The sequence below is a fragment of the Oryx dammah genome, unplaced genomic scaffold, assembly GCF_014754425.2.
Source record: "Oryx dammah isolate SB20612 unplaced genomic scaffold, SCBI_Odam_1.1 HiC_scaffold_26, whole genome shotgun sequence".
NCBI lineage: Eukaryota > Metazoa > Chordata > Mammalia > Artiodactyla > Bovidae > Oryx > Oryx dammah.
The window spans coordinates 81,830,969-81,858,101 of record NW_024070210.1 but is presented as its reverse complement, the minus strand read 5'-3'; the positions used below and the strand labels follow the sequence as shown (position 1 = coordinate 81,858,101).

The 27,133-nt window shown below is 50.4% G+C and overlaps 1 protein-coding gene across 3 annotated transcripts; it reads right to left on the bottom strand.

Annotated features, from left to right (window-relative positions):
* Positions 1 to 516: 516 nt before the first annotated feature.
* On the bottom strand, positions 517 to 27,133 carry PKM (pyruvate kinase M1/2). 3 transcript variants are annotated; one of them, XM_040227399.1, is made up of 11 exons: positions 26,830 to 27,128; positions 15,169 to 15,350; positions 14,491 to 14,582; positions 11,559 to 11,690; positions 10,970 to 11,156; positions 10,059 to 10,329; positions 8,195 to 8,345; positions 7,815 to 7,967; positions 4,685 to 4,851; positions 2,196 to 2,377; positions 517 to 1,250 (listed from the first exon to the last, which is right to left on the bottom strand). In XM_040227399.1, the coding sequence occupies exons 2-11, from the start codon at positions 15,320 to 15,322 to the stop codon at positions 1,144 to 1,146; spliced, it is 1,596 nt and encodes a 531-aa protein (XP_040083333.1). In that variant the 5' UTR covers positions 15,323 to 15,350; positions 26,830 to 27,128; the 3' UTR covers positions 517 to 1,143. The 3 variants fall into 3 exon arrangements, with proteins under 3 accessions (XP_040083333.1, XP_040083334.1, XP_040083335.1); XM_040227400.1 differs by lacking the exon at positions 4,685 to 4,851 and adding an exon at positions 4,134 to 4,300 and having other exon boundaries at positions 521 to 1,250; positions 26,830 to 27,133; XM_040227401.1 differs by lacking the exon at positions 26,830 to 27,128 and having other exon boundaries at positions 528 to 1,250; positions 15,169 to 15,356.

The window sequence follows — 27,133 nt, the reverse complement described above, 5'->3', positions numbered from 1 at the left end:
GCTTGGTCCTTGGGAGTGGTCAGGAGACAGGGAAGGTGCAAACCCTTCCATTCCCAACCGTCTCCTTGCTTTCTGAGCCTGCTTTTCACATAGGGAGGATGTGGAAAAACAAGAGGGCACAAATATTCTGCAAACAGAACCTCAACCTGGACCTCTACTGCAGGATGACCTGGGGGAAGGAGCAGGACAAGGGTCACTTCACTCCTGGTTTACCCAGAGCAGGAGGGAGGGGCCCTTGTGGCTGCCTTTTCCAATCTTTGGTCTAAATAAGCTGTTAAAATTTCCCCAGCTGCGGGATCTTTTAGACCCCAGGGCACTGAAAAGGGGAGCCTATCTTCAAGGTAGTCAGCGGCTGCTCTCCTAGAACCTTGGCACCCTGGGGGACAGGATGGCAGTTGGCCTGAGTCTTAACAGGAGAACTTGCCGGGAACCATGGGGCTCTTGCCATTTCACCCCACTCAGAGGGCAGAGTTCAATCACCACCACCCCCATCCCCAACAAAAAAGAGAGGAAACAGGTGCTTCAGCTGTTGTTTATTGACATACAGGTAGGCTCTATAGCAACCCGCCTGGAGGCAGCTGCAGTAGTGCGGGAAATGGAAGATGGGGGGTGGAGTGTTTGTCTGCAGCATCAGCTGGGTGGAGTGAAGGAAGAGAAGTATACGGTGCACAAGGTGAGGGAGGCTGAGGGGGTTGGAGAAGCAAGTAAGGGCCAGGGCCAGAGTCTACTTAAACTGGAACCACTGCCCCATACCCTAAGGCCCCTACTCTTGATCCCAGGCCAGGGTTGGGAATTCTCTGGATATCCATTTTCTACAGGAACTGAATCGGGTACACAAAGGAAGGGAAGCAGGAGCTGTTGCCCTCTGTGTGAAGCTCTGGGGCCTCCAGTCCTGCCTGCATCCCTCCTTCATCCCTTGCTTGGATGCAGCCACATGAGGGGTAGCCCAGCTCTGAACTACCCCATCCAAGCAGAGTCTTAAAACCAGCCAGGTTTCACAGAGGTATTCATCTTATTCCCTGGCATCCCAGCCCACCAGTGCCACACTACAGCCCCAAGTGAGCACTACAAGCAATGCTGGCCTAATGAGTGGTTTGGGGAAGAGGGGTGGGACAGGGGCTGGAGGAGGGGCTTCGGAGTCCATCACGGCACAGGAACCACACGCATGGTGTTGGTGAAGCCAGAACCAGGGCGCCACCCGGTCAGCACAATGACCACGTCTCCCTTCTTGAAGAAGCCTCGGGCCTTTCCTGGAGGAAGAGAAGAGAGCTGGTAAATGAGAAAAATTAAGCCAAGAAGGTATACACTTGGGAGTTCAGTTCAGTCCATTCGCTCACTGGTGTCTGACTCTTTGCGACCCCATGAATCACAGCACACCAGGCCTCCCTGTCCATCACCAACTCCCGGAGTTCACTCAAACTCACATCCACCGAGTTGGTGATGCCATCCAGCCATCTCATCCTCTGTCGTCCCCTTCTCCTCCTGCCCCCAATCCCTCCCAGCATCAGAGTCTTTTCCAATAAGTCATCTCTTCGCATGAGGTGGCCAAAGTATTGGAGTGCCCCACAACTGAGGAAGGTCTGACACGCCTTTACTTTCTTACACCACAAGGTGGCGCTAGCCTCACAGCCCGGGCAAAGGGAATGAGGGAGGCCTTGGTATTATTTCATCACTCAGATGGCAGAGGTAGCAGGAACCTTTGGACATCATTCATTTTCTACTCAGAAAGGTGGAGAGCCCAGCCCAAGGTCAAAGCTAGCTGTTTCCTCTCATCCTATGACATCCTACTTTTATACTGTGACAAAGGTCATTTGAGTACATAATCTAAATGTGAACTGGCCCCAAGTGTAGGAGATCTGGTTAATTTTATGGGGAAAAAACAAAAACAAAAACAAAACCCTCAGTAATGAGCAAGTGCCAAAGAATGGACAAAGGTGATTATCCAGGATCCTTTGCTTTGGATCCCACTCCCAAAGAACATGAGGTGAGAACCTGGGCTGCTCAGCCTCACACCTCAAAGGTCCTCTCCCCACCCTGAGGACTCCAGAGATTGGGATGAAGGAACCAGAGAACATTCCCAGTGAGACCAGCTCTTGCCCGCAAAGGCCGGCATGTTCCTCTTTCAAGGTCTGAGAAGCAGTGCTCTAGCACCTTCCCCAGCCCTCCACCGGGAGCCCTCCCTGCCAGACACGCACCAACATTCATGGCCAAGTTCACCCGGAGGTCCACGTCCTCAGCCCAGGCCTCCTGCACTGGGTCCTTACACACCACAGGGAAGATGCCGCGGTACAGGTGGGCCTGGCGAGCTGTCTGGTGATTCCGGGTCACGGCAATGATGGGGGCCCGGGGCCGGTACCTGGCCACCTGATGTGCAGACCTGAGATGGGGCAGGCAGACAAGATGGTTGAACAGTGCCCTCGGGGACTTCAGCAACAACTCACCCTGGAATCCAGCTCTGCCAGCCTGAGGCTCTGGCCATTTCAACATCTGCTCCCAAGACTGAGGTGTCCCATCACCCTGTATCTGCCATAGTAGATTCTTCACAGCTATGCTACCCCAAACCCCTCCTACAGGCCAGGGCCACAGGATTATACTGACCCAGCATGGGTCACTTTACTTACCCACTTACCCCACATGCCCTATACTTGGCAGACCCCCCCACCCCCTGAACTTTTCCGTTCTGGCACAGGGAGGCAGCCCTGTCCAGGCTCACCACACCCTTTTCTCTTGCTGCCAGCAACAGACACAAGCCAAGCAGCATGTGAACAGCACCTGACACTTGACATCTGCAAAAAAAAACCCAAAACAGGAACAGAGCCCACCAGGCCACCCGGGAAACCTATAAGACAAGCCTCCTACTGCTGTGCCCTCTCCTGACCTCACAGGACCCCCGGCCCCTGAAACAGTCCCAGTAACTGGGCTGTAGAGCCCCCGAGTCAAACCTGAGTATCTAAGCAAGGCTGAGGATGAGAAATTAAGTGCTACCCAGAAGGCAAGACTAGGAGAGGGGCGTGTCAGCGGGGGAGGCTCTGCCTATGAAGGCTCCCCTGGAGGGGACTGGACCTTTAAAGCTCACAGGCTGGATGCTACCTTCAACACTGACACTCTACACTGGTAGGGGCTGGTGTCTCAGGAGTTGGAGGGGCCTGCCGGCAGGGGGACCTGGAGCTCAGAAGGTAAGCTGTGAGGACACGCAACAGCTGTCAGGGAAACTTAAGCCATGTCACAGCAGAGGATGCCCTGCTTAAGGCCTGGCCTCCATACAAGGCTTTCAGAGGGAAGCAAGTGCTGAAGTCAGGACTCGCTCAGAGTGAAACCCCAGAAGACTGGAACTAAAAATAGCCAAGTAGCAAAGGTTGGACCTTTTCACAAAGGTCAACCCTAACAGCTGGAGCTTTTTATCCTAAGCCCTCTACTGTGGGACTCGGCACCCAACTCGTGTCCTGGTCCGAAAGGCAGGCCCACCTGCTGCTCCTTGGTGCACAGGGGGCACCCATCTACTCCTCTCCACCCGCCTCCTCCAGAAACCCTAGCTGCCCCGGGGAGGAGCAGCACAGACCCAGGGAGCAAGGGATATTAACTTGAGGTCCTGGATTTGGAAGGGACTCAAGCCAGAGGCCAAGTAGAGGTCTCAGCCTGGCTGCCTGGCCCGAGTGCCAGCAAGATAGCACAGTGACCTTTCCTAGGCAGCACCCACTTATCTTTGGGACAGATGGGATAGGTACACCAACCAAACAGCATTGTCAGCAAACGGCATTCCTTTTGCAAACTGGACTTTTTAAAGAGCACTTAGCTAGAAGAAGCAAAACTGGTGGTCCTTTACTTTTTAAGAACAGCTTTTCAGTATCAAAGAACCACTTGTTGTCAGGCTTCCTGTAGTTATCTAATTAAGTCTAGCTCGTTGTGAGGGTTTAATAAACTTGCTTTGGACCCAAATGGTTCAAAATGCCCGTAAGTGCTGCGGGGGGGCTGGGTGGGGGAGGGGGAAGGGGCTCCTTCCCTGCAGGGTGCAGGCAGAGGGTCTTACCTTGGCTCGATGCCATCTGAGCCCCGTGCAGTGCACTGCTCCCAGGGGCCCCAAGAAAAAGGGCCACCGAGCAGGGCATTCCCAGGGAGCTGCTGCCACCTCCTACCTGCCAGACTTGGTGAGGACGATTATGGCCCCACTGCAGCACTTGAAGGACGCCTCCACGGCCCCCACGGCGGCGGCTTCGGTGGGGTCGCTGGTAATGGGTGACAGGCGACGGAGCTCCTCGAACAATTGCAAATGGTAGATGGCAGCCTCTGCCTCACGGGCAATCTAGGGGCAACATCCGTCCAGAGGGACGAGGGGGACAGAGCTGTCAGAGCCGTGTCACACGGGACGGGGAGGGGAAGACTCGCACAGACAGCTGGGGAGGAGCAAGTCCCTGGGTGCAGGGGCCAAGAACAGCCCGATCACTGGAGGTTCTGAGCTGAGTGAGATCGAGACTTGCAGGAACCAGCCCCTCACCAGATGCCTGTGACATGGCTGTGCCTTCTGCGCTGGAGGATCCTGTGGCCCTGTCCTGCCCTGACCTCCCTGGCTGGCTTCCTGAAGACGAGAGGAGTGTCCCAGGCTCAGGGCTAGGCCCTGGCTGTCGTCTAGAGTGGCTGGAGCAAGAGGTTGTTTATCCTACAGAGTTACCTGCCCTCGGGGCCCTACCTGCCAGACTCCGTGAGAACTATCAAAGCTGCCGCTAAACACTTATATGAAGCCTCCACGCTGCCCATGGCCATGGCTTCCATGAGGTCTGTGGAGTGACTTGAGGCTCGCGCAAGTTCTTCAAACAGCTTGCGGTGGAACATGGCTGCCTCAGCCTCACGAGCTATCTGTAAGGTTTAGGGGGAGGGGAGGCAAGGAAGAGGGAAGAAGGAGGGGGGGAAAAAACAAACGAGAGACAACAACATGGAAAGACAGAATGGGGAATTAATGAGAGGAAGGTACCGCAGGTTAATTGGCTAAGTCTCTCCTTCAGGCAGATGCAAAGAGGCAGGGTGATGAAAGCCTGCTCGGGGAGGTCCAAGCGTCAATGGCTACTGTCCCTCCCCCATCAGAGGGGAAACTGGTTCTTCCATTCTGGAAGGATCTTTCGATTCTGGTAGGTCTCTCTGATTGGCGGTGGGGATGGAGGGAGATGATGTGACGCCAGGCTCTAACGCCTCAGCGTGGAAACATTCGGAGGCTGGGGGCCCTCCCCGGCTCCCCGGCAGGACTCAACCACGCTGCCTCATGACACAGCTCGCAGGAAGGAACAGGCCCCCCTCCTCACATGGCTGCCTTACCACAGGGCTTCGTGCCTGGCCTCCTCCATGCACACATGGAGTGCTTGCTTGGCTTCAGACACAGAAATGCTACCTGCCTTTCCAGTGGCCTGCAGTAGAAGCACATTGAGCAGCGCTAGAAAGCTGGGGTCAAAGCCAAGGACACGCAGCTTGACCACATTCTAAGCGGGCAGGTGGAAACTGGCAAGCTTGTGAGGGGCACTGAACAGCCATGTGAAGAGACAGGTGCCTGTGGAAGCACACAGGTGAGCTTACCAAGGCATTTGATTAAAACTGAATGATTACAACACCCATGAGAAAGCCACTGGGTTATTCATAGACCACCTGCTCAGATAACACCAAGACTTAGAAAACTTAAGCTTTAGAAAGGGTTATAATGCAGTTACGAGCGTCTTAGACAATGATGGGTGAGGGAAGAATCAGTAACGCCATCTCATTAATCTGACAGGATGAGCCAATGAGTGGCTGAATTTGCTAGGTTAAAGGGTTTCTTCCTGCAAGAATGGAATGCATGCAGCCCAAAAGGACAGGGCAATGGACAGAAAAGAGAACCATAGCTGGTACTACCTAAACCATAGTTAAGAACATCAATTGCATCAGTTACAGGAGAAAGCAGTAGACAGTTAAGAGGGGAAGCTACTGGCCAGTGTTAACTGGTGGCATGGCCAGGAGAACTTACCTCCTGAATAGGGCCATGCAATCCCAATCTCACAGTTCTAAAGTGTTTGTTCAAAGAAAAGACTGAGTTTGGAAAAACAGACATGCTTGCAGAGCCCGGAGTCTGGTTCTTAGTCTCTGACCCCAGGACACGCCCCACAGGAACATCTGTCCTGATCTGCTAGATGTGCTCTAGGAGAATGCTGGCTTCAGAGTCAGCTGACCTGGGTCCAAACTCAAGCTCTATCATCATGTGCCTGCATCCATTAAAAGTGGGGTGACATCCACCTCACTGAGGTTAAGAACCTGCATAAGGTTCTTAGCAGACATTTTATAACAGCAGTGCAATTTAACGCAAAGGGTGTAATTAAACATATCCCATCTAGTTCACTTCTTAGATAATGCCTTGAGAGGTCAAATGATGTGCCCAAAGACACAAAGTCCCTACAGTCTATCATGTCAAGGTCTCAGAGGCTGTGGGGCCACATGACTAAGCAAGGCAGTTATCGTTACATATATATATAATTCTATATGGAAACCCATAAACATTAACATCAACCACTCTAGAAGGGGCCGGTTCAAGGTCACTATCTCCCAGGAGAGAGGAAGTGCTCACTGGGACAGGTGAGAAGAACCGTGAGCCTGCCATGCATGAGCATCAGGACAGCAATCATGTCATACATGGGTTGGCCATCCGCCAGAAAAACACAGCTGTCCCAAGGGCAGGCACTGGTCTCTACTGATTTCATTATGGGCAAATCCACCCACGACACCAAGGACAGACCAGAAGACACCTGCAGTCAAGATGTCTTGTTTCACCCCTGAAGAAGTAGCCACTGTAACGGTCATGTCTTCTTTGGAAGCCACTCGAGCCTAATCACTTAGAAAGTGAAGAAGGAAAGGATGGTATCTAGTCCAGAGTTTTTTTTGGGGGGATGCATTGGAGGGATGTCACACAAAGGGCTTGGGGTCCTTTGCTGGCTGGAAAATGAACAGGAAGGTTAAAGAAACAGTTTGCTGAGCTATACATTATCAACAGCCACCTAGGACCCTTGTGAAAGGTCATCTGTAGCGCTCGTTTCCCCAGGCCTGTGTTCATCTTCAGGATGCTTTAGAGCAGAGGCAGCCAGGCTATGGGACATGGTCTAGCAGAAGACCTTGGAAAAGCTAGCTCCCACAGGAGAATGAGGAGCGGCCCCTAGGCCTCCTCCAGACCCTCTCACCCCAGGGGGCCAGCTGGGATCAGCCAGCCTTCCACCTGTTTCTATTCGTGGGCCTGTCACCCTTCCCTTAAACCCCACTTCTAGGGTTAGTGCAACAGCTCAGCAAAGCAGGCGCTGCTGCAGGTACCATGCAAGGCCAGCTCACAGCCAAATCAGTGCAGGTGACAGCCTCCAGTGCAGGCCCAGAGGACTCCGTCGGGGAGGCACTGGCTGGAACAGGTGGGGAATCAAAACGGAAGCCAAACACAGGCCAGCTGGGAGCAGGAGCTCTTGGACTTTTCCAGAACAGGGCAGAGGGGCTCAGGTCCTCTAGACTGTCCAGGGGGAAGCAGTACAGATGTCCCAGGACTCAAGCAAGGGAAGGATTCACACCCCGAAGATGGGAGTGAACTGTGCTACGTGCAATGAAGGCGGCCGCCTCCAGAACAGAAGGGACTAGGAGACTGGGCAGGAAGGCAGAAGAGCAAAAAAAAAAAAAAAAAAAAAAAAAGACACCTCCACGACCCCAGCACACACTTCCTCACTCTGCTTGTGACTTGGAGGACAATAAAAGATCGAGGGCACAGAAGTGACACTACAAGGTGTCCCCATGTGCTGGAGTTCGCCTCCACCCCCAGCGGGAGAACTTACCAGGTGCTGCATGCGGACAGCTTCCAGGGGGTAGTCCCCTTTGGCCGTCTCTCCAGACAGCATGATGCAGTCGGCTCCATCCAAGACGGCATTGGCCACGTCACTGCCCTCCGCCCGGGTAGGGCGAGGCTTCTTGATCATGCTCTCCAGCATCTGGGAGGGGACAGAGCATTTGTGAGACGTGGCCTGGGAGGGCTCCGGACACAAGGTGACCCCGTGGAGAGCACGTATGTAGAGAGTCCGGCTTTGTGCAGGTGCGTGGGGGCAGGAGGGCGGGGGAACAGGTGTGTGCATGATGTGGGGCAGGATCCATGGGAAGAGACCGGGTAGCCTCCAGAGCCTCCCTGAACAAGGATGCACGCTCAGGGAGAGGCACACACCTGTGTGGCACAGATGACGGGCTTCCCAGCTCGGTTGCACCGACCAATCATCATCTTCTGGGCAAGGAAGACCTTCTCTGCGGGGATCTCAATGCCCAGGTCACCACGCGCCACCATGATCCCATCACTGGCTTCCAGGATCTCGTCAAACCTGACAGGCAAGTTGCAGAGACAGAGCTTAGACAGAACCAGGGCCTTGCGTACGGTGACACCAAGTTTCCCGGGATTCTCTGACTTGGCCATTCTTGCACCAGGACAAGTACCCATGACACATCACCACAGGGGTGTTCCAGCTGTCTCAGTCCCCCAAAGGGGGGCCAACAGTTCTGCCCGCTGGACTCTTCAGCACCAGGATGGACACTTCACTGAGGGGCAGGGGAGGGGGCGGGTCTCCTCCAAAATCCCATGGCTTCACTTCCTCTCCATCTCTTTTTTCCCTTAACTTTTTATTTTACATTGAGGTATAGCTGATTAACCATGTCTTGATAGTTTCAAATGTACACAGAGCGACTCAGCCATACACATATGTGCATCCATTCTCCCCTAGACCCTCCTCCCAGCCAGGCTGCCATACAACATTGAGCAGTTCCCTCTGCTAGACAGTAGTCCTGTGGGTCATCCATTTTAAATATAGAAGTGGGTACAGGTCCACCCCAAACTCCGACTATTCCTTCCTCCCATCGTTCCCCTCTGGTAACCGAAAGTTCAATCTCCGTGTTCACCTGTATCTGATGAGGTCCCTCTCAAGGTGTCTCTCTACCATCTGCATTTCAGTCATCACTGCTGGGGCAGAAACGGAACCCAAGGCGGCTGACTGCTCTTGACACAAAGGTCCATGGCCTCTTCCAGTCAAGGACACTGGAAGGCTACTCCTTCAGAGGTCCCTCCCCAATGTGTTGAAGGCATGAGAATATGGCCTTGCCTGGCCTGAAGCCAAAGTCAGCAGGTGCCCATGGCTTATCAGGATGGCAGAGGGAGGGGGCCCCAAATCTCCCAGTACAAGGACACTGGCACAAAGCTAAGGATGGCAAAGCCGTGGGCAGCGCAGCTCCTCCCACTCTTCCCGTGCACACACCTGACCACTCAAGTAAACCTGGGTTGTCAGTAGTGCTGGGTTTGAGTAGGGAGCCAAGCAGGAGTAGATGTCACCCAGCTGGCCTTACTCGTGTGGCTCTACCTGGGGAGCACTGGGGAGGCAGTGGAGCAGGGCCAGGACCATGTGGAACCAGAGGAAGACGGCATGTGTTCCCAGGGAGGTGGATACCGTGCCAGAGCTGACCCACCCACCAAGCCCACTGCTTGCCAAGTGAAGGAGCCCCCTCCTGAGAGCCTGCTGTCTTCCCCCCGGTGGCCCCCAACTCCAGCAGACTTAGCTAGTGTAGGGGCACTGCGCACGGCTATTGAGCCTGGGGCGGTGGGGACCCTGTCCCTCTCCAGTGCTGCTCCCTGGAACAGCGTCAAGATGCTGGCACCCCAATCATCTGTGCAGCTTTTTTCCTCCCCCTTGAAATACCAATACCAATGTCAGCCGTGTGCACTAAGTCACTTCAGTTGTGTCTGATTTTGCGACCCTATGGCTGGTAGCCCACCAGGCTCCTCTGTCCATGGGATACTCCAGACAAGAATACTGGAGGGGGTTGCCATTCCCTTCACCAGGGGATCTTCTAGAACCAAGGATCGAACTCACGACTCCTACACTGGCAGGTTCTTTACCACTAGGGCCACCTGGCAAGCCCACCAATATCACAGGATATTCTGAGTCAGTGGGTCTGAAGTAAGTTTGAGGTTAATTCGAATGGGCAGGTGGCAGGCTACATCCTGCTCTGCAGAGGTCGGTTGGGGCTGAAGGAGGCAGGGGACTTACCTCCGAACTCCCTCATGATTCTCGATTTTGCTGATTATCTTGATGTTCTTTCCTTTCTCTCCCAGGATCTTCCTGACTTCATGGACATCAGAAGCCTTGCGGATGAAAGAGGCAAACACCATATCCACGTCCTGCTCCACCCCAAACTTTAGATCCTGGATGTCCTTTTCTGACACAGCAGGCAGGTCCACAGCAGCCCCAGGGAGGTTCACACCCTTCTTGCTGCCCAAGGAGCCACCATTCTCCACCTCCGTCACCAGGAAGTCAGGACCTGTATGGAATGGAATAGGTTGGGGAGGCCGAGCCCTGGGCGCAGGTGTCCCCACCAGGAGGCAGGCTCTGTGCTCCTTCTCTGTGCTTCCCATGTGCTCTGGGAAGGAGCACATGGCGGGTGGTGGAGCCAGGTGTGAACACTGCTAGGGTTCACACTCCAACGACTGTGGGCAAGTCCATCAGCCTCTCTGTGTCTCACCTCCACAGGGATAATAGTATCTACTCATTAGGCTGTTTCAAAATTTAAACAATATCTACATGTAAAGAAAGAGCTTAGAGCAGTGCAGATCACTTAAAGGTTAGCTATCATTCCCAGGAACACTGGAGTCCTATAGACACCATGTTAAGTGGATAAAGGAGGGAAGCAAATCTTTAAATAGTGAGGATGGGTAAAAACGCTTCTCATCTGCTCTCCAAGAGTACAACTGAACTGGAGTGAAATCTGTTTTTGAGGATAGAGTTTATTATAAAAGGAACTCCTGGGACTTCCCTGGTGGTCCAGTGTTTAAAAAAAAGGCAGTCCTGAGACTATATAGATTCAGTCTCTCTGCCAACCAAACGACCTTCCTATCTTCTGGCAAAGAAATTTAGAGATGGGAGCTGGTTTTAAACAATCAGACCCTGACTTCTGTCCCTACCTTTCTGCTTCACCAGCAGAGAAATAAGCCCGTCATCCACGTAGATCTTGCTGCCCACGTCCACCACCTTGCAAATGTTCTTGTAGTCCAGCCACAGGATGTTCTCGTCACACTTTTCCATGTAGGCATTGTCCAGGGTGATCTTCAGTGTGGCTCCCTTCTTCAGCTCCACCTCAGCGGTGCCGCTCTGCAGCAGACAAGAAAGTAAGCCACAAGTCCAAAGCTGGGCCTTCCTGGCAGGAGAAAAGCTTTTTCCTCTAGGGAACCAGGATTAAATTTCAGTTGGAAGTAACAATAAAGCCTTTTCTAACTTAGTATATATTTCAAGGAAATAACCCAAGAATAACCTACAGTGTTTCAGTTATACTAAAGAGGAAGAGATAAGCTGCTCCCTAAGACTTCGAAGTAGGTTTTGAGTGTAAAAGAGGTTTCTTTCTGGTACTGTTTCTTAGCAAAGCAGGTCAAAGGAAGACTTTCTACATTGATGGATAAAACTTGTCATTTATAGACCTAAACTCTTGAGAAACGCGGCTCCTGGGCTCTCTGGGTCCCCTACGCCTTCTCTCCTGCTTCTCCCCAAGATACTCACGCCCTTGATGAGCCCGGTTCGGATCTCAGGTCCTTTAGTGTCCAGGGCCACCGCCACTGGCCGATAGAGAATGGGGTCTGAAGCAAAACTTTCCGTGGCTTCACGTACATTCTTGATGGTCTCTGCGTGGTACTGGGGGAAAAGAGGGGAGATGATAAGCTCCACATCTGTCATCCCATACAACGGGATCTAGGATTAGCGCTGAAGCTATCACCGGGATTCTAGACCACTGCCTCCATCACCGAGCATCCTCTACCTGCTTACATCAACCTCCTCGCCTCTACTCACTTCTTGTCATCCCTGAACACCAAGTTGAGCTCCCTGTGCTATATAGCAGATTCCTGCCAGCTCTCCACCCACCCACTTCTACCAACGCTATCACCCACTCTAAGGGCAAATCTTAGGAACTTTAGAATATTTACACCCATACCTTTAACGGTTTTTGGTGGCAACACATGTCAACATAAAAGAGGCTTGTTTCCTCCCCCTCCAGCCCCTAGGACTCAACAAATATCCTCAGCAAATAAAGCAGACAACTGGGGTAAAAGACCTTGTATCTGGATAATACTGCTCTGGCCACCAGAGTTAGAGTGATAGATCTGATAATTCTGAGCTCTTCTCTATCGATTACAACTGCAATTCAAACTCAGTTATTTACTTAAGCTGACGCAGCCCAAGTTAAATACGTTGCTCAAGTCATGCAGGCCTGCTTCTGACAATCACTTCCTCCAGTCTGATTAGAAAAGGAAATGGAACATGGAGAGGTGGGAATACGCCTTTCTCTGACCTAACTGACCTTTGCTGTTTCTCACTTGCAACAAATCCTGGCTTCAGTCTCACCTCGGAAGCCCTTTCTCTTTTCCATTAGCCATTACTGTTTGATGAAAAAAGGGACTCAGAGTGAAGATGGCAAAAGTTCCTAGTGCTATCAGTGTGACATTGCTGATAACACAGGCTCCCAACTCAACACTCTGTGGGTCTCATCCTTCGACCACCACCACCACCATCCGGGCAAGTGGCACCTGAGAAGACGACACATCTTGCTCACAAGAGCTGCCAAAAGTGGGGGCTAGAGACACTGTGGCAAAGCTGTCAGAATACCAGATGCAATAACAACAAAACCAAAAAAAAGAGATCAGATGGTAGATGTTCCTCTGAGTGAAGGACAGAAAGCAAATCCAATGTTCTGCTTAGCAGAGTATTAAAAATGGTCAAAAGTTGGAAAAGCATGTCTCAGCAGTTTGTCAAACTGTAACTGTTTCCACTATATAACTGATATTTCAGATCAGTTTCCAAAACTCTGATTCCAGGGGCAACATAATTTCATCCTGGTCAAAAACCTCAAATTAAACTCACAAGGGACTTCCCAGGTGGTCCAGTGGTTAAGACTCTGTGCCTCCAAGGCAGGGGCCCTGGGTTTGTTTGATCCCTGGTTGGGGAACTAAGATCCTGCCATGCAGTGTGGAAAAAGAAAACAAATTCCAACTCTGGGAATAAGAGTCAAAGCACAGATAATCACCAAATGCCTCTTGTAGTTTAAGAAACTAACCCCCCTGAGCCAGCCCCCTCCAACAGGTACAGATACCATCCTCTCCCCCTGCCATTTCAGAGCTGTGTATTACTTTACTGGATGGAAGAGGCCATAAAGCCTAGTTAAAGGTCAACTTCCTAAAAGCTATTTCTGCTCCTTCCCCTGCACACAGCAGACCCTGGCACAAGTCAGCAGGAGGGATCAATTGTGAATGGACCTTCACTGGTGTCTCTAGCTCTCTCTCTGGGCTAAGTGCAGGTTTGCAGGAATGCCTAGTGACCGCTGCAGAGGACTCTTCACCTTTGGAGAATTAAGAATGCCATCTGTGGGCTTCTTAACCTGCCCCAGGGTGCCTGCTGAGCATACTTGCCCTGAACTTGGTCAGGTCCCTGTGACATTTGGAGGCTACAGGCTGTTTATGGAACATGGGTTAGGGAACCTACGAGGAACACTCTCATGTTTCCAGAAAGGAGGCGTACAGTTTTTGGATTGCATTTCCTGAGGCTTTATTTTTAGTTTAAACTTATCACCAACTTCCAAATGCCAGAGGGCAACCCCTTACCCCTTGACCTTATAGGGCAGCATTTTCTTTATTCTGAACAGGAAATACAGAGTCCAAGAGGAGCAAGAGTTTGCCTCCCCAATTAGTCTTCTATCAATGCCAGTATGAAATCCCATGGCACTGTTCCTCAGGCAGCCCACACACTCCTCAAAATGAGCTTGTTCTGATCTTGGGAACAGAAGCACAATGGAGCACTTCCCAATAGCTGTCACCTGGTCCTAGGGGTCAAGTCAGCTCATAAACAGCCCCAGTACTAACATACTCCTCCCAGATCACTGGACAAGTGTGCCGACTTTATTTTATATAATGTCCCAGAACTCCTGGGAAGGGACAGGCTGGGAACACAATGTTGATGGAGTGGGGCACTACACGCCAGGACCTAGTCCTTCACTTGCAATTGTGGAAACCCTTTTCTGGGACCTGTCCCATTTATCATGGGTCTAAAATAAAAATAGGCTAGAATAACCTGCAGGGTGACTTACTGGTTCATCATTGCAATTATGAACTGTTATAGAAACCCTGGTGCAGAAGTGTCAAGCCCCATGGCTTAGAGGGGATTCCAGGAAAACCCTTCCATGCTTTCCTTATCAAAGGCTAACGGAGCACAGGTGCTGGGGAGAACCATGGCCGATGACAAAGCAGGTCGTCTTTGCTTAAGGAGACTTGGCCACTTGAGATGTCAGGGGTTGGAGGGGAAGAAGAGTAGGGATGGGCTGGTGAAGACAACCTTGCCATTGATTCCCCGCTTTTTCTTGCCTGGTCCACTGTGGCTAAATAAACATGGCACGCAGACCCTATTTCCTACAAGCTGCCCCGGGGGCCACACCATCAAGGCTCACCTCGTGGGTTCCATGAGAGAAGTTCAAACGAGCCACATTCATTCCAGACTTAATCATCTCCTTCAATGTCTCCACTGCTCGTGAAGCCGGGCCTAGTTCAGAAAAAAAAACAAAAAAGTTTGAAAGTCATTAAGTGTTCATTATCCAAAAGACGATTAACACTTGGAGTGTGCTTCAGCCTAGAGAACTTTTAATAACCAAGGTAAAATGTAGCCAGCCGACTATGTTTTCCCTGAAGCCTAGGCAGATGTCCAACTACAGCATTTTGGTTGAACAGAGCCAAGTCCACAAGATCTTTCCTAGGTCTCAGATGCTCAGAACCAGTAAGAACTGCCATGGAAAACACCCTCTAAATTTTACCTTTAGAAGAACACATAAAGCGTATGAATTCCTTCCTGCAAATTCCTATGAACTCAGTTTGAAGAAGGAAATGGCAACCCACTCCAGTATTCTTGTCTGACAAATCCCATGGACAGAGGAGCCTGGTGGGCTACAGTCCATGGGTCACAAAGAGTTGGTCAGGTCTGAGTGACCAAGTCCATGACTTCATTTCCCCTGAGAATCTCTCTGTAGCATCTTGCTCAGAACCCAGGTTTGCTACATTTAGTCTTTTGCGGGGAGAAAAGCTCACTGTCCCAGGAAGCCCTTGTTTCAGAGGGAGTGGGCACCCGCACTCACCAATGGTACAGATGATGCCGGTGTTTCGGGCCGTGATGGGCGGTGAGTCGATGTCCAGGCGGCACATGTGCTCCAGGAATGTGTCGGCCATGGCTGCGTGCAGCTGCTGAGTCTGAATGAAGGCCGTCCCGGCGTCGCTGTGGTGCTTCGACATGGCTTCTGATGGCTTGGGTCCAGAGGCACTGGAGAGGGTGTGATCTGCCTGAGTGGCTAATATATATCTTGGCACAGAAGCTGCTTCCTGCTCACACATTAACTCAACAAGCATGCTCTGTGCACAAGCCACAGGCAGCCCCGCCACGCTCTGGCTACGTGGGTGCTCAAGTCGGGCGATGGGCTCACATTATCATGAGCAAGTAGGAAAGACCCCAAAGAATAAGTCAAAACCACATTCCCAATGAATGTACCTCCCAGGCACATGTTAAGCACACACCTCCCTCACGCTGGGATAATGTCTATCTTGACAACTTCCCTACTAATTGTGTAAATGGCACCATTTATATGTACTGCATGTTTCCTCAAAAGGAAGTTTCCTCAAAAAGAGCCAGTCTTCCAGGGATACAGACAACTCACCCCTAGCTTAGTACTGTTCACATCTGCTATGGGGTGTGGCACCCATACTCTCTCTTAACAGTCCCCACCCAAACCCAAAGTGACCTTTCTGGTCGTGGAGACAACCACTATTCAGGTAGCCTCCTAGTCCTGGAGTCCTAGGTTTCACTAAGCCACAGGGACACATTCAGTCTATTCCTTGATTCACCCTAGGCTGGACAGTATGCCCCCGCCCACTGAGAGGCAAAAAAAAAAAAAAACCAATCCCTGGACAGGTAAGTCCAACCAGAACCAAGAATGCAAAATATTTTTTCCCCCAGGAATCTGTACTTAAAAACTACATCTGGTACTTTCAGTCAGAAGGACTTAAGCACACTCAAAGCAATTTGCGTCAAACCAAGGATAACCACAATGGTCCTAGCCTGGCTCTAAAATTATTGCACTATGAAGAAATTAACACTGCTTGTCAAATCCTTTCCAAGCTGATCTTCTGACCCACCACCCACTCCCCTCCTAAGTCTGGAAAGCACACCACTCACAGTAACAAAGACCATCTGTTCCAGGTAATTAATCAGCCCAGGTCACAAGTCTGACCCAGGGCACAATGGCTCAGACCTTTGTTTTTTCTTCATTGCTGACTTTACAACTAAACTCACTCAGTTAGTTAGCTGATTATAGACAAGACTTGAGAAGCTTCCAGGCAGTGTCTGAAGACTCATCAGGTAAGCACGTGAGCCAGAAGCTTGCAGTCCTCATCAGAATGCCATTCCTTTTCGCAGGTTTTCAGACTAAGGGTTGCTCCTTCTCAAATCCTTGTGCCTAAGTGCTGCAGCCAAGGCACAAGAACAAGCCTTTCTTTTGCCCTGTCCCACCTCCAAAATCTCAGGGCTCCAAACCAAGGCACCCCATACATGTAACCCTTACTCTTTCTCCTCCTCCATCCTTGACTGTGTGGCCTCTCTGGGTGGCTGGAGCACAGCATGCATCTAAACCCATCTGACGCCTTCAAATAGTCTGGTAAACTTCAAGGAGCTCTGTGACTACAAGTTGTTAAAAACCGACAGCTATAGATCCCCAACTACACCTTTAAAAACAAGAAACTAAGACACCAGCCAACTACTCCACATGGTATATACACTGTTCCTTTCGATGTATATCTCCTAACTCCCCACAACATAACCAGGTACCAAGATGAAAACAACACTCTGTCCTCCATGACCCAGTGGTTTTGTATCTCTTAGCACCAAGACCTTGGAGGTAGTCCGTGTTTGCTGAATGATGTTTCAAGCACCTATTAATGCCTCTGTGTCAAATCGAAGTTATAGCTATGCCCCCTCCCCCACCAAATCTGAGAACTTCTGAATCACTGACAGGATGGCCTGGGAAGCCAAGGTCCCTTTCCATGCACTCAGGACGGAAGCTGGGCTTACACAGTAGACCCATGATTACTGTGGTGTGTAGGTGCGTCTGGCTGTAAAGGGACAGCACTGAAGAGATGGTTCCCTTGGTGGCACACCAAGGCCACTGGAACACACAGGTCTCACTGTGGCCTCCAGGCAAACGGAGTCACCCAGTGTGACCTCAACGAGTGGGTTAAAGTAACTCTTCTTAAAAATCATCAGTTTCCCCAACTGGCAGTCCAGTGGTTAAGACTCCACACTTCCATTGCAAGGACCATGAGTCTGATCCTCAGCTAGGAAAATAAGACCCCACTGCTACATAGTGTGGCCCCCAAAAAAGGCATTAGTTGGATCAGCTCTAGACCTGAGACATCAGGGTCTCCTTGCAAAGACCCCCGACTGGGGCCACGGATTATTGTGTCATACCTTGTGTTCTCTGGGCTTGGGCTTCCGGTGACATAATGCTCTTTTTTTGACTCAGGGTGGCTCCTTGGCCCCACTTGCAAAGACTGCTCGGAGCTGAGAAAGGTTTGCCCTGCAGAGCTGTACAAGGATTAAGGTAAAAGCTGAGTGCAACTAAAGCTCTTTGGGGTAATGGAGAGATCCCTTAATAACCAGGCATCCAAGCAGTGGTAGTTCCTAGAGATTCGGCTATGTTATAAATTAATACGCAAAAGTCACCCAAGAAAATTCTCAGGTAAAAGAGCTGTCAGTGGCTCCTTTGCAATGCTTTATCCCCTCCCCTATAACGTCTCTTTAAACCTTGGTTTACTAACATTTCACTATTGCCCCCCACTTTTCTTTGGGAGGGGAAGCACTAAATTAAACATACATAACTGGACCAGAAGGATACCCACCAAAACATTATCAGCATATTATCTGGGTGGTAGGATTACAGCAAATTTCTTTCTTCTCTTTACTAAAAAGTTTACTGATACTACTTTCATAAGAAAAATTCTAAATGTACCTCTTTCAAAAATGACACATTTACAAGCATCCTGGTAAAAATGTTGGAATTAAAACAAAAGTGAAGGTCCTCATGCCATTATTCAACTGCCACTCTATGTACTTCAGGAATATTCTAAACATGGTAGAGGTGGAATAATACATCTTGGGCCCTAGATCACAAACTCAGAAGATCAGCCTTAGGAATTCTCTGGTGGTTCAGTGGTTAGGACTCAGCGCTTTCACTCCCTGGGCCCAGGTTTAATCCCTGGTTGGCGAACTAAGATCCTGCAAGTCACATGGCACAGTGAGGAAAAAAGAAACCTGAGTCACTCTAATACAGTAGTTACCAAAGGATGGTCCGTGAGAGCAGAACTTTCAAAGACATTATTTGCCTTCTTTAATGTGCTGGTATTTGTACCGATGGTGCAGAAGCAATGGGCAGATAAAACCTTGATTCATCCAGAACCTCCAAGTCGGGGGAAGGAAAGCTAATATGGTCCATAGGACAACTCTGTGCCCCAAATCTGAGTTACATGCCCAAATCCAACAAACTTCTCTTCCTGTTTAGCCTGCCCTCAAGCATCAGAGCAAAATCTTTGTGACAAGGATATTCTAGTACAGAAGGGCTGCCCCAAGAACAGGAGATGCTATCAGCAGATACAATTAATATACTGGGCTCAACCACTAACCCTATTTCATCATCTCAGATTAAACCTGAGGTCTACAAGCTCTGATCTTTTGCTCACCCAGGCTACTAAGTACAAAAATAACAAGTGAAATTTTACTTGCCATTTGAGTGTGTGTATCCACCAGCAATCCAAAAAAGCTGGCTTGTCAGCAAGTCTGTCCAGATTCCTGAGATCTCACCATGTCCTTAAAGTCCACTACCAAACCAGAGACCTTGTCACCTGCCCAGGTCCCCAGCTGGGTTTTCATTCCCTCAAGCGTTGCCCCGGAGCCTCTCATGAGCCTCTTCTCCGGAGCACAAGCTGCCCATCCCCACCTAAAACAACCCCTAGACTCTCCCCCAGCCTCTGGACAGCAGCCTCAGCCCTGGTTTCTCAGGGCCAGCTTCTGGGAAGAGCTCCCCCGCCCTCAGGCTGGCCGTCTGGACAGTGCCTGCCAGCATACATTGCCCAGTTCATGCCAGTCTGACTCATTCCTACATCCTCCTCCTCAGGAGGCACAGACATGCAGAGCCAACCTCCAGCCAGCAGTGGAAGCTGGGCGTCTCCACTGATGGCAGCGAATGCTGTGCCCGGGTACGGGAACCTGAGTCTTGAGCCCAAGCCCCTGCTGTAGCATCCTCCTCAGAGACATTTCTCCTCTGTGAGAAACAAGACACCATCAGAAGCCTGAGAGCAGTTGAGAGGACGGAGCAGGCACAAGTGACGGCTCAGCTCCACGGGCCCCGAACCCTACCTCTCCTTTTGCAAGTGGCTCCTGGTCTTCTGAAGCCACAGTTCTGTTCAGGCCAGACACAAGTCTTGGATCCCTCTTTAGAACCCAGGGGGTAGAAACCATAAAAGAAAAAAATACCCAACACGTCACTGAGAGCCAGTACTGCTGGCAGGGTGTGCTGGAAGGATTCACACTTCACTCCACCGATTCGAACTTTCACAAAAGCCCACATCATTCTGCCCTAGTTAAAGCCAGCCTGGCCTATGAGCCCACATCTGCATAAGCCAACCTTTAACCAGTGTGCTCTGATGCCAATCTTACTAAATAGGCTGACTCGATGATGGCACCTGCTGCCCACGACTGTGACATCAATTTGCTATCTACATCTCCAAGTCTCCAAGCCAGCACGGAGGTCTGATTCCCAAATCTTTGGGACACCAACAACCATCAGAAAGTTTTCATCACAGTATGCTGGATAGGGACTTTCCTGCTGGCCCAGTGGCTAAGACTCTGAGCTCCCAATGCAGAGGGCCCAGGTTTGATCCTTGGTCAGGGAACTAGATCCCACGTGCTGCAACTAAGACCTGACCCAGTGAAATAAAATAAATATTTAAAAAATGCTGGACAAGGCATTCAGGTCAGTCTGCTCTCTAGGAGCTCTGTTAGTAGATGATGGAGCAAAAAAATATAATTCCCCAAGACTGGCCCTTATCTGACAAAGGCAGTGACAAGATCAAAATGGGTGCCAGGCCAGGCACAAAACCTAACAAGGTCTGGAGTGAATACTCAGCTGTTCATCCTATTTGTTGTTGTCGGTCAGCCGCATCTTACTCTTTTGTGATCCCATGGACTGCAGCCCACCAGGCTCCTCTGCCCATTCAATTCTCCAGGCAAGAATACTAGAGTCGGTTGCAACTTCCTGCTCCAGGGAGTAGGGATTGATGGGTCCCTTACACTGAGCCACCTGAGAAGCCCTTCATCCTCCTACACAGTTAGAGTAATGATAACAGTACATTTGCATGTGGAGTGGGGCCAGGACAAGCAGTTCTTAGCTAAGAGATGGGAATATTAAGTCCATTCTCTCCTCAACAGGTCCCATAACAGAAAGCATAGTCTGGTGTTACCATGTTACACAAAAAAAGGAGCCCACTGTAGGTTTAAGTAAAATTCCCTCGCTCTTTTATTCAGGGTTAGAACTAAGTGACTTCAGTATTATACATAGGAGCCCAAGATCCTATTTCAAATCTGAGTGTGCAATAGGGCACAAAAGCTGAAGCTAAATGAGCCCACCCCTATAAGGACCACTCAACTCCAGGAAGTCCTGAGTCAGAGAAACTGCTACCATTTCAAATGCTGAGGATTTCCTGGTTCAATCACAGATGCCCAGAGAAGAGACCTGATTTCAGTCTGGAGGAGGAAGTGGAGACGAAGGTTTTGCTGAGTTGCGCTCCTTACTAGACTTAAAATTATGAGGCAGTGCTTCAGGGCATGAGACTGACACTTTGGAAGCTCCAAGGGACCTGGGACCCTGATTCAGGATCCTTCCAAGTCAGGTACAACACCAGGGGGAGGGATAGCCTCAGAAAAGGGAGACCTTGGCTCAGTACTTAAAGGAGGAGCTGCCCTCCATCAAGCATAGCTGCAGGCAGAAGAGGAGGGGATGGGAGGAAGAAGGGTATGCCAGATCTCCCAGAGCACTGACCTACTTAGTATGCCTGGTCTCCCTACAGTGACCACCATAGGTTTGCTTCTGTTTTGAACTGAAGAAACATTAACATCTATATTTCTGCCACCCAGAACTGACCAGTAATATTATGCAAGGAATTCCCTGGCAGTCCAGTGGTTAGGACTCCATACTTTCACTGCCAAGGGCTGGGTTCAAACCTGGTTGGGGAACTAAGATGCTGTGAGACATGGCAAAAAAAAATTGTTCTTAATCCAGATTTTTAGACTTAAAAAAAAAAAAAAAAAAACATTGTATCCAACTCATTTGTCCTCCATCCCCAGGTGGTTCCTCCAACCCTTTCACATTGCATTCTAATACCCAACCAAGGTCATGAATTTTCTATCCTTATAGTTCATCTAAGGGTGTCTTATCTCTACTCAACACTATGATACTGCTGCTTCTATAATATGCTAAGTAATACACTGAAAGGCATTATCAAACAACTTGCTTTCACAGCATATTTAAGATCTATCCAGTTGGCACACAGCTCTAGTTAATTCATACGAACTGCTATACTACCCCAGTGTGTGACTAGACCATTTATTTATGTATTCCCTTATTGGTTGATCATTTTCTCACTAAACCCGATTTTTCCTCATTAATCAATACTATAATATTTCTCCTAGTACATGTCTCTTTGTGCAGGTGTGGTTTCTATATCCAGAGATGTATTCCTGGGCCACATGGTATGCTTGCTTTCTGTTTTACAAAATGGTGCTTAATTGCTCTCCAAAGTGGTTATATTAATTTACAACCAACCAGTAAAGTGAGTTCTTGCCTTCCCTTACCTTTGCCAACACTTGACATTGTCAGACTCTTACAGCGTTTGCCCATCTGATGGGTGATGTGTTAATCTGCTCTCTAACAAAGGATAGTTTTCTTTTGAGTCTTTACTTTCCTGCCTCTTATCTAGACTAAAAGTTCAGTGCTCCTCCAAAATGTTGTATGGCTTGGTCTCATATGCCATGATTGCACTCATCACCTGAGAAAGGGGTGATGTGATACCAGTCATCTACAGTTAAATATTATCTGTTGGCTGATTAAATGTTTGGAAGGGCTGGGGCTCCTTTCAGATAATTTTTATAAGAAAAAAAAAAATATTTTTTTTCTAACTGCCATCAGCCGAGCTGGTCCATACTCTGAAATGCCAGGAGCAGCAACCCTGTCATTGCTAGTCTTGGCATCTCCCCGACTAAAGCCCTTGTCTGACTTCCAAACACAGCTTGCTGGCGTCAGGAAAGAGAGGCTTACCGGTCCCCAGGAGTTTTGCCTATAGGGAGAAATGGGGGAGGGGAGTCAGAGGCCACCAGAAGTACTGCAGCCTGGCTCTTCCTCCTACGTGCAAACCGGCACAAACCAATATAGGAAAAACGGCTGCTCGGGTGGGGTTGCGCCACTTGGTGGCCCTGCCCACCTCCCCTCCTAAGCTGAGCAGTCGTAGGAGGAGGTCCAAAGGTTCAGCGTTGTCTGCACACACTGCCACTCACCACCCATCCTGGCTCACCTCCCCCAGAACAGCTTCTTTAACAAAGCCCCAGATAATCAGCCTATTCATTTATCTAGTCCTTGGCTAGTTTGTGGTTAAAGAGAGAGAGAGGAAAAAAGAAGTTTTCAGAAAGTATGGTAGAATTAAGAATGGTCTTCATTGGGAATTCCCCGGTGGTGCAATGGTTAAGACACTGCATTTTCAATGCCAAGGGCCCACGTTCAACCCCTGGTGGGGACACTAAGGTCCCACAATCTGTGACACAAAGCAACGCCCCCCCCCCCCGCCCCAAAGAGTGGTCTTCATTTAGTTCTATTTCTATCTGTACCAGAACTGAAGCTTAAAGTGATGACTCAAGGTCCCATAGGACTGGTCACGAAATAAATCACTTACATGTCTCACAAGACCCTCACTCAACAGTGTTGCAAGACAACTCTGCTCCCATGGATGCCTCATTCCTGTGGTGCACCAGTTAACTGGGATTTGACTGTGGATGTTCCGAATGATTCAGAAATAAAGTTAATGTCAAATGAGTCATTTCGCCCCACCTTCAGTCTTAGCTCTTAGCCAAAATAACACACCCTTACTTGCCTTTATTAAAACCTGAAGACAAAAATTCCTGTAGACTTGCATTACAAGTTTGTAATTTAAGAATTCGGAGAAGGCAATGGCACCCCACTCCAGTACTCCTGCCTGGTAAATCCCATGGACAGAGAAGCCTGGTAGGCTGCATTCCATGGGGTCGCAAAGAGTCGGACACGACTGAGAGACTTCACTTTCACTTTTCACTTTCATGCATTGGAGAAGGAAATGGCAACCCACTCCAGTGTTCTTGCCTGGAGAATCCCAGGGACAGGGGAGCCTGGTGGGCTGCCGTCTATGGAGTCACACAGTCAGACACAACTGAAGTAACTTAGCAGCAGCAATGTAAGAATTGCATGTTTTTCCACCTTCCTGCTCTCAAACATTTCCCCATTTCTTTCACTGCCTCAACATTAAGAAATAAGCAGTTTTAAGAAATGGCATTTCCTGTGACCCCACATTAATGTCACAACACTCAGGGCACACAGGCACCTCCCCTTAGGTGTTAGCTGTTTGGAGTAACAGCTACCAAACTTGCCAAATCACTGGTGCTGCAATTCCTAAAGACCCAATAATGCTTTTGGTTAAACTGTGAATTCAACACTGAAATTATTTACTTCTAATGCAGTGCTTAAAATGAGAGCAGCTCTCCTATATATAAGACTAATGTCCCTACATTTTGGCTCCAGTCTAGTAATGCAGAAATGAGTTCAAGGACATAATATTTAAGTCATCGTTATTCATCTTCCCTACAATGCTTATTCCCAAAAGGGATGCCACGTCCATCGCACAAGGCTCAGGACAGGTGTGCAGACTATCGCTGGGGCCTGAGGCTCTGCCACCTGGCAATTAAGCACTGTCCAGAGAGCCTGGGGGCCTCCATTATCTGTCACCTAGCTGAGGCACTCTTAACTGGGAGGAATGCATACATTATTTGACTCACTGAAAGGGGAGAGGGGATTTTTAAGCCTGCAAAGACCACAGTGCAGTTTCCCCACTCACCCAACGAAGACAGTTCTCTTAAAAGCGGAAAAATTCAAAGGTTGAGTCATCTTCCCTACATCCTCCCCCACCCCACCCCCAACACAGATCTGGTGATGTTACATACTCCTCCCCTCAGAACAGCTCCCCCTGCATTCCCAACAGCATCCTCAGGCAACCTGAGGGTGAATTATTTGCTAACAATGCTGTCCAGTCGCGACCTAGGGCCTCCTCTATACCCCAGGGAGTGGCCACACCCTGCATACAGCAAACAAGGAGCTACTGTCCTTTGCCTCTTATCTTAATCTCACACCAGCTGGCTGAGCAAATCCCAGAATGCTACCTGGAGTAGGTGCCAATAGAACCTGAAGATTTTAGTCTTAGGTTTGCAAGTTTGTTTCTAATCTTATAGCCAAAAGCTATAATACCAAAGGCTGAAAGCCATCTTCCTTCTTGCAAGTGGAGAGTAGCAAAGTAACATTGTTAGTAACTTTGCCAACACTGTAGCAGGATCCCTAAGTGACTGGTTTCTAGGAGATCTCTGGTATTTACAGAGCCTGACTCCCAAAGATGAACTATGACGCTGTTTCGGGATGGCAGCAAGAAGAGGAGCGCTCGAGTTCAATTATAGATGAAGTCATTGGGCTCAGTGACCGACCAAAAGAATACATCTGGAGGCATCCGCACCAGAGATTAGACACTGCACCCAGTACTCAATATGTATCTATGTTAAGTGTGTATATAGCGACCCACCCTTTCAACAACCAAGATGAAAAAAGTTACAATTTTCACATGGGAAATTGAGGTCCTGAGGCTGAATTCCCCCTATTATTCATATCAGTATGTAATGAGTTAAACCTGATTCTGAAAGCCTGTTTTCAACTTCCCACTGCCTCTGTCATGTCTGGACTTCAGTTATCAGGCTCATTTGTATGGGGGAGGGTCAGTGTCCTGGGTTTGAAAAACACAGATAAGAAGCCAAGAGATGCCAACCCATTACTGAGTCTTCGAATAATCTTCAGACTGGAAGGTGCTTTTCCGCTTCATCAAACCCCTGTGATGCCACCTGCTGAGGCCTCCTAAACCCTGACAGGAAGTGCGTACCTTCCACGTGCGGAAGCACGTGTGTACGTTCTTCAAGGCATTTATCAGCGGTAACTTTTACATCCGATTTCCTAATCGGAGTGAGTTCCGTGGGCTAGGACGATTTTAGTCAGTCTGGTCTGGTCTCCACAGCCCTCCCCCAAACAACTCTTTATACGAGTTTTTCATGAATGAGCTCATGTACGTGGCACCAAGCTCTTGATATATTTCTACTCTCCTCAACCCGCGGCCTCCGCGCTCTACAATCGGGCGCATCTGTTAAGCAACGCTGTTAAGTAACGTGAAGCAGAGGGAGGGAGCCAGGTGAGTGCCTCGAACTCGAGGAGGCCTCTGAGCAGCATCCAGAAGCTTGTCGGGCCGGAGATGATGCTTGGTCGGTAACGGGCCCGAGTCAGTGTTTCTTGATGCCGAGGAGCGGGCGCGGCAGGGCAGGTCCGGCGCCGCTACGTGCAGCCCCGCCTCGGCGGGATGGAGCCCGGGACACCGCCCCCCCTCCAACGCCCCCCGGAGCAAGCGGAGCGCTGCGGCCGCACTATCGTATTCTGGGCGGCACAAAACAGGAACGCGCCACTGGGCAGCCACCCTTTCTTCCTCTGCAGCGGGTTAGACCAAGGGTTATGTAACCGTCTAACTGCGCCTCCGGCCGCCACTGCATCCATCTCCGGGCCGCCTGGGAGCCAGCCTGCCCATCCGCAGACCAATGCACTTCGGGAGCTGACCCCGGAACTCCAGCCCGGGGCTGGGGAACTATGATGGAGAAGAGGGGGCAGGAGATGGGAGGCCGAGGGGCGGGGACGGAGAGCAGGCGGACGTGACCAGAACAGAGGGGGAGGGGCGAGGAGGCTGGTGGCGCGAAGGAAGGTGCGCAGGAGAGGGATGCGCTGGAGAGGACGTGACCAGAGAGGCGGGGGAGGGGCGGGAGCCAGGGCGTGAATGAGGGTAGGTACAAGGGGACAGCAGCTGAACGGAGGAGGAACAGGGGAGCGGAGCTTGGGGAGTTTCAAGGAGAAGTTACAAAGAAAGCATCAGAATGAGGGGGACACGGACATGTTGAAAACAAGAAGCGAGTATTAAGGATGATGGGAAAGGGACCGGCATAGGAGCAGAGTGGAAACGGGGGAGACTGACGCATGAAAGAAAACTATCAAATTAGGAGAATAAAGGAAGACGAGAGCGAGACCAGACAGAAGAGGGAGGAATAGGGAGGTGAGACTGGGACCAGAATGGGGATGGGAGGTCAGGGACTGGGGCAGGAAAGGGGCTGGCTGACCCATCTGCCTTCGGAAGAAGCGGGAGCTGGGGGCTTTGAAGGAGACCCTAGGCACAAGCAGCCTTTTCCTCTTTTCTGATCCCAACCGGGTGAGCCCAAGATGCCCCAGATCCTGCGCCGTCCTGAGTGCGCAGGCGGGCCAGCATTCCGCACTGCCCCGGGAGACGGAGCCGCGGTGGGGACGGATGGCCCAGTCTCTCCCCACGCTCACCTCCGACGTGGTCCGGCTCGGGATGCGCTGCTACTGCACACAGGTCCGGAGGCTCGCGACGCGTCGCTCCAATGCGGAGATCCGCTGCCTTAGCCTCAAGGTTATCCCGACTGTGGGCCGCCGCAATCCCTCCGCCGCCCCGCCTCCCATCCAATCCTGGCTCCCGGCTCTCGGGGCCCCGCCCCTCCGCGTCCTCGCCGGGCAGTCACCTTCAGTAGGAAGTGCGGCGGAGGCGGAACGGGGGAATCAGGTTGCCCTTTGAGGGAGGACTACATTCCGTGGCGGAAGGACACGAAAAATAAAA